General features: G+C 41.3%; 1 protein-coding gene across 4 annotated transcripts in view; it reads right to left on the reverse strand.

Annotated features, from left to right (window-relative positions):
- Window positions 1-13,343, reverse strand: part of LOC311272933 (ras/Rap GTPase-activating protein SynGAP-like) — a 50,847-nt gene that overhangs the window by 6,859 nt on the left and 30,645 nt on the right. For 3 of the 4 annotated variants that reach the window (XM_084379707.1, XM_084379705.1, XM_084379704.1), the window contains 6 exons: window positions 10,831-11,035; window positions 9,422-10,003; window positions 4,947-5,462; window positions 4,558-4,713; window positions 3,119-3,330; window positions 910-982 (listed from right to left, as the gene is read on the reverse strand). In XM_084379707.1, coding sequence (XP_084235833.1) covers window positions 910-982; window positions 3,119-3,330; window positions 4,558-4,713; window positions 4,947-5,462; window positions 9,422-10,003; window positions 10,831-11,035 — 1,744 coding nt within the window. The remainder of the gene's footprint in view (window positions 1-909; window positions 983-3,118; window positions 3,331-4,557; window positions 4,714-4,946; window positions 5,463-9,421; window positions 10,004-10,830; window positions 11,036-13,343) is intronic. The other variant, XM_084379706.1, reaches the window with a different exon arrangement.

The raw sequence follows: 13,343 nt of genomic DNA on the forward strand, positions 1-13,343 counted from the left end.
TGAAGGAATAGCATTTCTCAACACTTACTTCTTTAATGGGATTCATTAACTGAAACATTCAAAATAATGAGAGTGTTGTTTTTAGAGCTATGATTAGAATTAGAGCCAAGAAGGACGATAACTCTGCAGCACATTTCGAGTCTGGTAAAAGCAGCTCATGTTAGAAAAACAGCATTAGACGTCTATTCTCATCACACACTTGTATTTGTTTAAGAAAACAAGTCCAATCTCACAAGAGACCCAGTGGAGAAACATTTCTATATATGGTCTGGGTTTCAACAAGGCATTTTTTTGCATTTGCTCTTGATATTGAGAGCTGAAAAAAGGTGACTGTATTTCAAGGATAGCAAATGCTGTTTCTCCTGAGTTATTCTGGCGTAAAGACGACACACACACACACACATACACACACACAAGCCTCTTCACCTGCGTCACAATCCAGCCCACATGGTGCATTCATGAAGCTGCAGCCCTGCAGAATAACTGTGACGCTGCTGGTGAGTCACAGCCGAGGTTTTCGAATCGTGAATGCATTCTGTGGTATAATAGCAATTGTAGTTTTCGTGGTAAATAAAATTTCAGTGTTGACGACTTGCTATTCCTTCAGACAAACTAGATTAACCTCTGAACATAACTTTAAGCTCCATTCAGCGCTTGGTTTTTATGATCACCACTGTTTTCATTCTCCCTTCAGGCGTGTGCAGTAAATGATGAAATGTTGTTTCAGATGTGACATAAACGAACTTTTGAAAGATGGTAATAGGTGAAGTGCATGACAGCCGCAAACTTTTCCCCCTGCACTGGCTTTGGCAAATGCTTTGGATATGATGTAAGAATGATGCAGACTGTTTTAGGACATGACTGGTTTAGCAAATAGGGATGATAAAAGACGTAGACACAGGCACAAACCTGGTCTGTGAGGATTCGAGGCTTAATATCAGGAATGGCACCCCCTCTCAGCTCATCTTCCACAGCCATGAGTCTGACAACAGGGAAATAGAAACAAACATACCGGTTGACAAAAATAGAATAATGAAGCCGGTGTTCTTGAAATTTACTGTAGGATTATGTGGCCATATGATGATATTAAGGTCTTGACATGTTCTGGGTACATTCAGCTATCCTCAGAGCCTCCTGAAGCTGAATCCGAGCTGCCTGCAGAAAAGTCAGGCAGTTCAAATTCAGCTGTTCAGATACATTACTTGTGAAATGAGTGTTTGTAGGATAGAAATGTGTGCACCCATCTTCTGTTCCATTAAAACATTTCCGTCAAATTAATTTCCCTTAGTAGCTGCAGTCAGAATTAATCTTGCCTGGTTTCCTTTTTCCTCCTAAAACCAATTCTCATGAATAACCTCATTAAGTGTTTCATATTAAGTATGAGCCTATTGTATCTGGGGGTTTTTTTTTGCCATTAGTTGTGACATTTAAATGAGCTACATTTAAAGGAATAGTTCCTCATTTTAGGAAATACACTTATTTGCTTTCTCCCTGAGATCAGAAGATCAATACCACTGCAGTGTTACTGTATTTAAAGGTACCCTGTGAAGTTTTTCACTACGACTTTCATGTTCTACTTGCATGGGACAACAGCCATGTTTCGATTCAAATGTCGTCCAAATGTTGTGACAGTGTGCAAAAGAAAATTCTACTTTCCATCAACTACCGTTATGTGAATATAAATAGTTGATGTTTCTAATTCTTCAGTTAGGTGCAATCAAACCATTGCAGAAGAAGAGGGTTTAATGAGATGAGGTAACTGAAACAGTACGGGTCAAATCCCAAAATGGTGGAAAAATGTAAAAACTTAATGGAAAAATGGCAATTTTATGTCTCGGCCCGAGGCATTATGTTTTTGGGTTATCCGTCTGTACATCCGTCCTTTTCTTGTGATTAGATTTTGGTGGTCAAAGCTTCAAGGTCACTGTGACCTCACAAAACACATCTTTGGCCATTTCTCAACAATTCAAATGATAATTACAACCAAATTTGACACAAATTTTTAATTGGATAAAATGATGAAGTAATGACATTTTACATCCAAAAAGGTCAAAGCTCAACTTCACTGTGACATCATAATGTTCTGTTTTTTTCATATACTGTGGAAGGTTGCAGTTTTCTCATCACTCCACACAGGTCTGATGTTTTCGTCCGATGCTTTTCTTTTCTTTTCTTTTCTTTTCTTTTCTCGTCACTTTAGAGAAGCGAAGCTTGAGACACATTTAATCTCATGTAAGTCATGATTCACTGTCTCGTTGCCTTTTACTGCATTTTTCTTGTACTTATACACCAATTTTTTCACCTCAGTCAAGCATAAAAACTGCTTTGCGGGGGTTTTGAGGGGTCTTTTTTGCATTTTCTCAGTTTTTTTTTTTAAATACACATTAAAAATGCACATCAAAACAGGGGGTTGGAAACACACATAATGATGCACATATATGCATCAACTTGGGTAACACAGTACAAATTCATGTAAATATAAAGTGTGTTTGCTTACAAGAAAACTCCACAGGGCACCTTTAATTATGGAGCTAAAGCTGGGGAATGATTAGCTTAACTTAGCACGAAGACTATCAATATCTCTAAAGCTCATTTGTTTAATTCATACAAAAACAGAAATGTGTTATTTTTTTAAAAACTTGGACAGAGCCAGGCTAGCCATTCCCCTCCGATTCCAGTCTTTATGCTAAGCTATGCTAACCGCTCCAGCACAGATCATTATTTAATTCTCAGCAAGAAAGCAAATCAGTGTTTTGCCAAAAATGTTGTTTCTCAGTGGATAACTTCAACTTTTGCCTAATTATATTTTGTTTATTGTATCACTGGTCCCCACTTTTAACCACCTTCACTTTGCATGAACTTGCCCCGTAGCTGTGTTCAGCTACTTTTATGAATCTTTTTGTTGTCGCACTCAATCATCTCAGCTCTTATGTGAATAAAGATTACACTTGAATAAAAATATAGTGGATTTTAAGCTTTACTGAGCTTATATTATTGTTATTATTCATTTACTTGGTGGCAACTTTTGTGTGACAAATTCAATGCAATAGAGAAAGCCGAAAAGTAACTGGCACAGCCTCATTTCTGCCAGCTGTAGTTCGACCTGAACACTAATCACCTGTTGATGATGCCTTTGATTTGAGAGTCTTTCTCCAACTGCTGCTGCTTTAGACGTCGCTCGCTGTCATCCAGCCGGTTCTGATACTGCATTAGGATCTTGTTTGTCTGCTGTTCCTGCGACATGAGTCTCTGCTCGTATTCCTCAAGCTTACGATGAGACATCTTCAGCCGCTCCTTCAAGGAATGTATCTCATCTTCGTACTCTTTTACCTGAAATAAAAATAAATTCACCTGCGTCATCACTGGCATTCAGAAATATTCCTGAATGATGAGTGATTTATCAACATAGAGACTGTGCTGTAGTTCGGCTCATCCCCTGAGCTGCTGCAAGTGGGATAAATAAATGAGCAGACAAGCTTAAAAGTGTGCAATCACAAATTTCACTGCTGTGCATGAACACTGCATAGACCCGTGTTTCTAATATAGACAAAAGTGTGGGAGTTATTCTTCACAGCAAAAGAACAACAGCCAACAGCTCATGTATGTTTCTGTTAAAGCTCTGATACAAAGTTTCATATTAGCAGAACAGTTTGAAAGAGTGTCAGATCATCCGCGTGTAGATTTTGCTTAACGTAGGTTTCACATACACAGAATGACTAAAAACCTAACCAAGCAACAGGAAACTGACAATAGTGAGCGATCTGTATAATAATTTGTTCAAATCAGGATATGAACCTCAGTCTCCTGAGTGAGAGTCCTGTACTCAACCCATGAAGCCACAACAGCTTGCCTATAATGTCGCATGATGGTCCAGGAACAACATTAAATATGATATTTTAGGAACAACACCAATGAGGTGATATCAGATAGACCGTTGTCCAAAGTGACTTATTATGGGATAGGCTGCTATCAGTTTTCACACTGAATCAAGAATTTGTGCTCCTATGAGCCAGAGTCAAGCACTCTGTCAACAGAAAACACAGACATCAGTCATGAACTTCCAGTGCAGATTACTGATCCAATCCCAGATATTTTTTTATTAAATCAATCAGCTGCCTCTTGCAGCTGTTTGGAGCAACCAACATGATACGCAACTGGAATAAATAAATAAACAAATAAACAGACAGGCTTTGGATAGTAAAGTATCATGTAATTTTGTCATTATAGTTTGTGAATGAAACTGAATCCGATCACATGCTAATCATTCACATATACTCAATTGAAAACTGTGCAAAGACAATATTAAATGTTTGGAACATTCAACAGAGTTTTTTGGGATCTGGGTTGTAGTTGGCCTACTAGTGCTCTCAGTTTATTACCTTCAATCAACTTAAAATTAGCAAATCAGGAAACACAAAGCCAGACCCTTTTCCCTCAGTGCTTAATTTCTTTAATTCTTACTTTATAAGGCCGCCAATTCATGTTTGTCTTGTTTTGCATCTCCGCTTTCACTCAAATATATAATATAAAGGTGGAGAACTACAAAAATGTGCTGACCCTCTCTAGTCGTGACTCATCCATGCTCTTGGAGTACTCTTTCAGCTGGCCCTCACGGTCCGGCCGCAGGCTCTCGATGTCAGCAGACAGATGAGGCATGTTGGACACCCAGGCGACTGTCCGTTCATTGAGGGCCGTGGTGCTCGAGGACGATCCCTGAAACAACAACACAGGTCAGTCATGCTTCAAATTTACATCTTCAAATTAGAGAAGCCTTGATATTTGACTTTTGCTGACGTGAATCCTCACATTAAAAGGTCTATAGGTGGACTGACAATGCTCCGTGATAATATAATTGCAAAGATCTGTCCGGCTTGTGTGGAAGGGGCTATAATGATGCAGTTTTGGAACACTGTTCCAAGTGATCCAGTGATTATAGTCGTACCAACCTGTTTATTAGGTTTGAGAAGATGTTGCTGTGGCGGCTGCAGCTGTCCAGACTTCTTGGTGTTTTTCGTGGGCGTGTCTGTCGACCCCTCTGCGGCTGCTGCCGGGCCCTGGTTCTCTTTGGCGGAGCTCGTCTGGTATGGGAGCCCGGGAGCTGGACTGTCCGTCACCGACAGCTGTGCGTCCTGTTGCTGTTGTTGCTGCTGCGTCTGCTGCTGTTGCTGCTGTTGTTGCTGTTGCGGCTGCTGCTGACTTTGGCGCTGTTTCGGCTGACTGCCACTGTAGTTCATGTCAGAAGAGTCGAGTAGGAGGTTCCTGCTCTGTGGGCGGACCTTCGGAGGTGTGGCGGTGGCTGGAGTGTTAATGGACCGCTGTGACTTGAGGTGTTGAGGCGCGGCGATGGATGTCTGGCGGACAGGGTGAACTGTAGTAGGTGGAGTGGCCAAAGAGGCGGGGGTGCCCGTCCCAGTGGTTGTCTGAGATACGACACCTACCAGGTGCTGCTGCTGGAGAGACTCCTGAGGAGAGAATAGAGAGAAAGAAAGAAAATTAAGCGAATGTTAAGTGTGTAGATCCTTTGTAGTTTGTTTTGTAAGCCGCTGTGGTAAAATCCAATAAGATACAAAGGCAGACAGCAGTGCACACGGCTACCCCTTCACAAGTTTGACCTTCAAGGACATCAAGATGATTTACAGAAATAAATTCATTGAACCAATTTTTTTATTTTATTTTACCAGAGACCTCAAAAGCCTCCACAAACAGTGACTTGTGCGTTGAGAGAATGATGGTAAGCAAGGCGAGCTCTCAAGATAAGGACCATTGACAGTGCTGTACATAAGACATAAGGCATCAAGCGATTAAATAAAAGGTGATAGGATTTAGCAACTAATGAGGTTAGGGCCCTGACACACCGGACCAGCACTAGCCAGCCCTTGTTTGTGGCTTTTTGGCAGATTGAGCGCGTTGGATCGTCTGCGGAGCACGTTGGTGAGAGGAATCACTCTGATTGGCTGTTCAAGTGAATTAGTGCAAGAGGAGAAACAGAAAAAGAAAGAGAAAACCCCTTGAGCCTGTCACTTTAGTATCTGTTTTTCACCCACTGAGTGCGATTTCATCGCCACTAGTTCTGTTGTTGGTTTGGTGTGTATGGGCCCTTCAAGGCGATATGACGCAATTTACAGGCGACCAAATGAAACGCACCATTACCTTGAATAAAATCACAGATTTCATTATGTTGTAAACATTTGTGCTAAGATATATCACATAGTCGTAGTGGTTTTTAGACATTTTAATGCAGAAATGTTACATACTATATCTTTAATAGAAGGCAGTGGCAAACAGGAAAGTTTTATCTTAGAGAGGACTTCGAGTTGGAGGGGACCTCAGGCTTTCTGGGTTTGTTCCAGATATGTGGTTCATAAAAAACAAATGCTGATGTTCTGTTTTGACTCGGAGGACAGTGAGCAGACTTGCCCCAGTTGACCTGAGAGGCCTGGATGGTCAGAAATGTGTTTTGGCCCTAAACCATTAGTGCTCACTTGCCGGTTGGATAGCAGGAGGGTAGGATGGATAGATAGATGGATGGGTGGATGGATGGATAAAGCACTGTACTGACACTGAATTAATAAACAGGAGGCTGGTGATGTTTGTTCCATTAAGGCCCACGCAGCAGGACAGAAATAGCTCAAGACTACATGACTGCATCATTAAACGCTTTAATTTTACACAGACATGCTGTAGTAAACTTATCAATGTGATAGATCAGCACAATCAAACCGTGGCTTCATTAAAAGCAGTTCCAAAAAACAAAATAAGCCTACTGGAACCTATCAAATATGTGACAGTTTAATTAAAGTTACAATGTGGGCCGCTATGTTAATAATATATATCTATAAGTCTGACCTATCTATCTGTCTGCAGTACAGTTCTGATAGTCTTTTCTACCCTGCTGACCGACAGCTAGTTTTCAGCCCTGTTGAAACAAGGACAACACGGTATGATTGATGTCAAGCACCCTACACAGTTCAGCTCAGCAGACCAGAGAACGATCCTGCTTCAGCGTGCTGTCTGCAGCGCAACAAGTGCCCCTCGCATTACGGTCAGAGCTGCATATTCAGCTGGCCCACTCTGGAAACAATTTTTTATTTTGTTGAGATGCAAGCTTTGCTCTGCAATCTTACAATCAGTCCGAATACACGGAAAAGAAAGGGACGACATGAATCAGGATCTGAATTCATGTAGACGTTTTTGTTGCGCAATCAAGGCGTTGAAATACAACTAAGAATAAACGACGAGGCTCTAAGTTTGTTGGGCAATTTGGCTCGAAATAGGGAAAAACTATCCAGATATTTTTAGGAAAACTGAGAAAATGTATCCTCGGCTGTCCTCATCACAACATTTTTAGATCCGGTGGAGATAATACTGTCTTCGTATCGAGTGATTGCTAAGAAAAAATGAGGGAGATAAGCCAGGAGACCCACTGATACGTACGACATGCAACAGTGAAGTCGGTCTAAAAATGTGCAGTTTCGATCAGGTTTTAGCAATTCACGCAAACTTATCTGCTCCTAAGATAAGAGGGTTGAATTTTCGTAGTCCACAAAACATTTCTGGTCTCCTAAACAACTGACTTATTTTAAAATGTAAAAAAAAAACCCCATAAGGTACAGTTCGACCAGCATAATCCAAATCTCTGGAAGTCCTAAGATCCTGAATGGATTTTGAAAAGATGTTATTTACACCCTCAACACACGGCCAAGGGGTGGCAGCTCATGCTCTTAGTTTAGCAGCAACAGTGAAGATATCTGTTTAGAAAAGGGTGTAAAAAACATCTTTTCAAATCAATATGGAATCTCAACGCTTCAGGGGACTTGGATGACTTCAGATGACCTGAATGGAGCCATTTTATTTATTTATTCATTTATTTATTTATTTATTCATTCATTCTTTTTAATGTTTTAAAACAAGTCCCCATCTGCTGCAGTTGTTTAGGAGAATGCTGCAGCACTGTTTTCTGCTGTGAAGCTCCAGAAATGTTTAGTGGACTACGAAACTTCACCTGGCTTTCCATCAGCATTAGGATGAGTAGATAATGACTGAATCTTCCTTTTTGGGTGAACGTATCCTTTAAGAGAGGTGTTGATTCAACTCTATGATCATTTTGCAGGATTTTCTTTTGTCGTGCTGGTAAACGTTGCGTTACACAGAGAGGTATTTCTATTATTCAGCCTTCCCTCGTTCATATAATGGGTTGGGTAGTCTCATTGATGGGCTCTATAAAATCATTCCAAGAGACCTAGAACCCTTTATTGGAGTGAATTAACCTACCACCGGCCTAGTTTGTGCCGGTTTATTTTTCATTTGCTTTTTCTTTCACTCACTTTTCTCATTTTTTTATGTGTTATAACCTGAGTGGGATGACGGTGACGGGGGGACAAGGGTTGAGATATGTGTTCTGGAAATGTTCTGTACAGTTTGTGACGGCCCCGATGCTGGTCGAGTGTTTCTGCAGGTTGGTCATTGTAACGCTGTTCCCTGTCTCTCTCTCTCTGAGGTTAGAGGAAGGTGATTACAGCAGCAGTCTGATCTGGAGCACCTGGTCTCAGTGCTCCGGAGGATATAGAAGTCCGGCCTCTAACTGGGCTAGGCCTTCTTCCTTTTCTCCCATCACCTACACCATAATATCTCTCCACACATCCACATTTACACCACTGACGTACACACCTTATTTAACTGTTTATTGTTTAGTTTCTTATGTTAATTATAATACATTTTTGTCGAAGAATCCAGAATAAAGAACCACCTGTCAGTATGATGCAATGCATTTAACTGGCAACTGAGTGTACACTGTGATAGTTGGACAGTGCCAAGCGATAAACACACAGCAGGCCTTCCAGTTGAAAGATTTAGAGCGTGACCTGACTCATTTTAAACATTAAAGACGGAGACAGAGAGAGAAATAGAAATCACTGCTGCAGATACAAGCGAGCAGAACAGAATGAGCAATGAGCTTTCTGTGAACAACACGTTCTCCACCTGGTGGTGCTCTTTAAAATACAACACCATTCTGGCTATTCACCGACACCTCAGCATCAATATGAAGACCAGTTTCTGTCCAGATGGAAGTGTTAATTTATTTTTTTTAATAAGCAGAGAGACGCTCTGCGGTGACAAATTTCACCTCTTTGCCTGTAAAATGACGTTCGACTGCACTGTCCTGTGCTTTAAACAAAACCTAAATTATAGATTAAATATAATTGTACACACTTCTTTAATACTATGTGACTCCCCTGTATGGATAAAATGATAAAGCTGTATCGCACAGATCTTGTTTCCTATATTCATTATTTATGTATAATTTGCAGATATTTGTGGAAAATAAGAAGGACGATCTTAACAGCAAAGAAACGGTGCAAATAAACACAAAAGCGTCTTTCTGCAGTATTTAACGAGTGAAGATAAGGGAGCCAGTCCTTACCTGCACCTGCAGTGACAGCTGGTGCCAGGCGTAGTCGTTGCTCTGATTCTGCCGGGTGAAATCATCACTGTAGCTGTGTGAGTGGACAATGCTCGGCTGCACCAGACTGCTCTGTGACCGCAGGCCGGACAAGTCCTCACTGCGGGAGAAGGCGTTGTTGCCAAAAGCCGGCTGATAGTCGTGGTGGCCGTTCTCGGGCTCGGGGGCGAGGAGGAGAGGAGGGGGAGGCTGAGACTGAGACTGAGCCGGGGAATTCTGGGCGGCCAGATGGAATAGCGGGTTCTGGAAAGACAGGGGGTAGTGCATGGCCGCTGCCGCCTGCTGCTGCTGTTGAGAGATGGATTCGGTGGGACCCCCTATGTGGCCCATCTGGCTCAGCCTCAAACCGGAGCCCGACGAGCCCGCCGGCATATGCCCTCCCATACGCAGAGGGCCGCAGAGGTTGCCGAAGCTGTGGCCCAGGCCGGCGATGGAGGCCTGAGAGGAGGTGAGCATGTCTCCCACAGAGTTCAGGTTGGAGATGCTGTTCATGCGCGAGTCCTGGAGGTCCATCATGGACACGCTTTTATTCACACTATGGACCTGACAGAAACAAGAAAAACAGTTAGTGTTGTTTTATTTTGGACTGGATTCTTTTCTGAATGTACATGAACGTGTGTATTTTTAGCTTTAATTGTAATTTAAACACATTTTGCTGTCATATATAGTCATCTTTATTTATGCATTTAGACAGCTAAATGCATTTATATAGTTATGAAAGACTAATGTTGTACTCCTGCGTATTGTTTTGTTCCATTTTGGCTTGTCTCATCTTCCATTATCCTTTTTTAAAAACCATAATGTCTTTTTTATTGCCTGTTTTCCTCATTATCTTGTCTTAAAGCCTTTTTATGTACTCATGTCTGAAGTGCTATATGAATACATCCGCCTTGGCGCGTCTCGTCTTACGGGATCTTTTACTTCAGTAATTCATTTGAAAATGTCTTTGTAGGAATCAGTGCACCAGGGGTGAGGTGATAATAACTTAATGTCATTTTTGATGTTTGAATGTAATTTTTTGGGAAAAATCTCACATTGCAAACAAATTCAATCAGACTGAAAGTCAAGACTTGAAAATGGCCTTGATGATAAAACAATCAGGAACATCTGTTATTGTGATCTCTAGTTCGATCAGAACCAACTCTCAAAAGAAGAAAGCATCAAAGAATGTTTGAAGTGCTCACCTCAGGTCGATAAAAGTGTGACGCCAGGGTTACATCATGTTGCTGTATTGACTAATGTAAATATGCTTTCATTTTATAAAAATCTCAGTTCTGATTCTTGCAGCGAAGCTTAAAAAAACTGCAGAATTAAGACAGAAATCGGGTTTTATCACAGTGACACTAAACAGTGACTGTTTGTCCTCGTACCTTCGGATCAGGTTCGGTGATGTCCGAGCTGCTCGTGCAGTACGCCGGGCTGGATCGAGCCAGCGGCGGGCGGGTCACGTAGAACACCTCCCTCGACGAGCGGAGGTCTCGTTCTGCTTGACGCCTCATGTTCAGATTAGATGAGAGAGACTCTACAGCTGAGACTCCGGTCGTGGGTGATGGCAGGCGGGAGATGTCTATTGAACTGCAGATACACAACAGAGAGAGATGTTGCAAATTGCTATAAAAGGTATATTTACACTATCTCAAACATATTTTACATGTGATTATACTTCTGCATTATTGAGTATGGGCTGTATGGAGAGAAAAGTGTGAGCACCGGACATGTGGTGCCTACCTACTATTTCTGTGGTATTTTTATGCATTTTTTGGGAGAGAAAGAGGGAAACGACATCTGATGAGGTCCCTGGTGTGACCTGAACTGAGGACACCTCGATCACACGGTCTGTTAATCCTCTAGGCCAGTGGTTTTTGCTTGTGACCCCTTAAACGGACAGTTTCTTCATTTTACCTGTCATGCTATTCATCCATCTAGCTTGTCTTATTGTGAGTTGCTGCGTTTTGGAGATAAAGGCTGTATTACCCTGCAGAAGGACGAGAGGCTAGCTAACAAAGCTAACTAAGTTGGCTAATGTTACGGCTCAGCTAAGGAGGAAGCCATTAACGTTTACATCCCGTGGTTTCATGTGTTTTCAAAAATCATTATTTCACCTTTATTTTACCAGGAAGTGCCACTGAGATCAAGATTTCTGTTACAAGAGAGAACCAGCCAAAGGAACAGCTGTACAAAATCACAACATAGAAAATGTAACATATAAAACATGACTTACAAAAATCATAAAAAAACAAAAGAACAGTTTTTCAAAGACAGTGGCCTCTCAAGAAAAAAGAAACATCATCATCACATTATTAAATTCGTCAATGGATATACAGTACATGTGTCTAATTTCAGATCTCTTTGCAAGTTGTTCCATGAAAATGCAGTTTTCCCTAAATCTGTCAAAACTCCAGGTAGGCTTAGAAAGAGAAGGGTACAGAGGTAACTTGGACGTTTACCTAGTATAGCCTAATAGATAAAAATAAACCAGCGCCGTTGTCTGCGAGCGGACAATGATGTCCACCCCCAGTATAACGAGTGAGATGATACGGTTGGTGGGTGTAGTTTGATTTAAGGAAATAGTTCCTTCATGAAACTGCTCACAAATAGGTCTATGGATTATCTCGAGCAACCGAGTCAAGATTTCTGAAAAGAGACATCGCTGTTGAGTTTTTCAAATGTATTTTTTCCATTACATTGGAGAGAAGACGGAAATATCTACAAAACTCAGCAACTCAAACCAAAACAATCTAGATGAATAAATTTCACTACAGTGGAAAACGAAATGCGTACTTTTCAGGGTTGCACTACACTAAGTTGTGGGCAGTTTAATCGAAGAGTAATTTTTTTGTACTGATTTTAGTAGCCTTAAACGATACAACCATATTTCATAAGACAAAAAACAAATGTGAGAGAAAAGTCAGAGACAAACACATTTTCCCCTATTTTTCAGTTATCAGGACCCACTAGATTCATCTTGTGTTATCTTGTAGGAGGTTGGGAACAACTGCCCTACAGGCCACCAGGACACCAAATGTTCCTACTGTTTTATGTATTTCTCCAAAATATTATACGGTCATGTAATTGTTTGAAGAGTAAGAAGTAGTCTGTATTTTCCATGGATTATGAGAAAGAAAACAAGTACGTTTGGTAGCCGAGGATGAACAAGGAAAAGACACAATCCAGTGTAGATAAATGAATATTTAAAATCACTGGTAGTTTCTTTCCTTTGCTATTCTCACTTCACAAGAAAACGTGTGAAAGATCCAAACTGTCAATCATTATTTTGATCCCACACACGTGTCTATGAGATTTTATGGTATGCGAGAACTACTGTACACATGCGTCGTTATGTAACCGTTGCATAATGAAACTCGGTGACGAGCAGGAGGCGACTCCATCCTGTCACTCACTTCTGGTCTGATACCTCGGGGGCTATAGCTACGAGGAGCGGCAGGTGCGTGCTTCCTTGTGTTGGTTTAGATTTCCAGACGTTTGATCTCTGTCCTCTCGCACCTGCCTGCAGCAGATTTAAGTCATTCGCATTCAGTTGCATGTTTACTGCTGCAGATTTGCGTCTCAACGGACTTGTGCTTGATGGGAGGGATTTATAGCAGCAAACAGAAAATCTGCGTGGTGGAGTCCTCTGATATTACTGCTGTTTTTGTCTTACTTTAAGAGTCCTTATTTAAACAGTTAGGCTGTAATGAGAGCAACTGTCTCTTGATGATTGCAGTGAGCTGAAGTGAATTAAAACACAGAGAGAAGAGGTTCGGGTAGGAGAGTCTGGGAACAGATGGTGCTGGCAATTACTGATTGATAAAATAGTTAAAAAGCCTGAAGAGGTGCATTAGCGTTACAGGCTCTTAGAAACACACCAGTGTTTTGTTTTGAG

This window comes from Pagrus pagrus (genome assembly GCF_965226575.1).
Source record: "Pagrus pagrus genome assembly, chromosome: 17".
NCBI lineage: Eukaryota > Metazoa > Chordata > Actinopteri > Spariformes > Sparidae > Pagrus > Pagrus pagrus.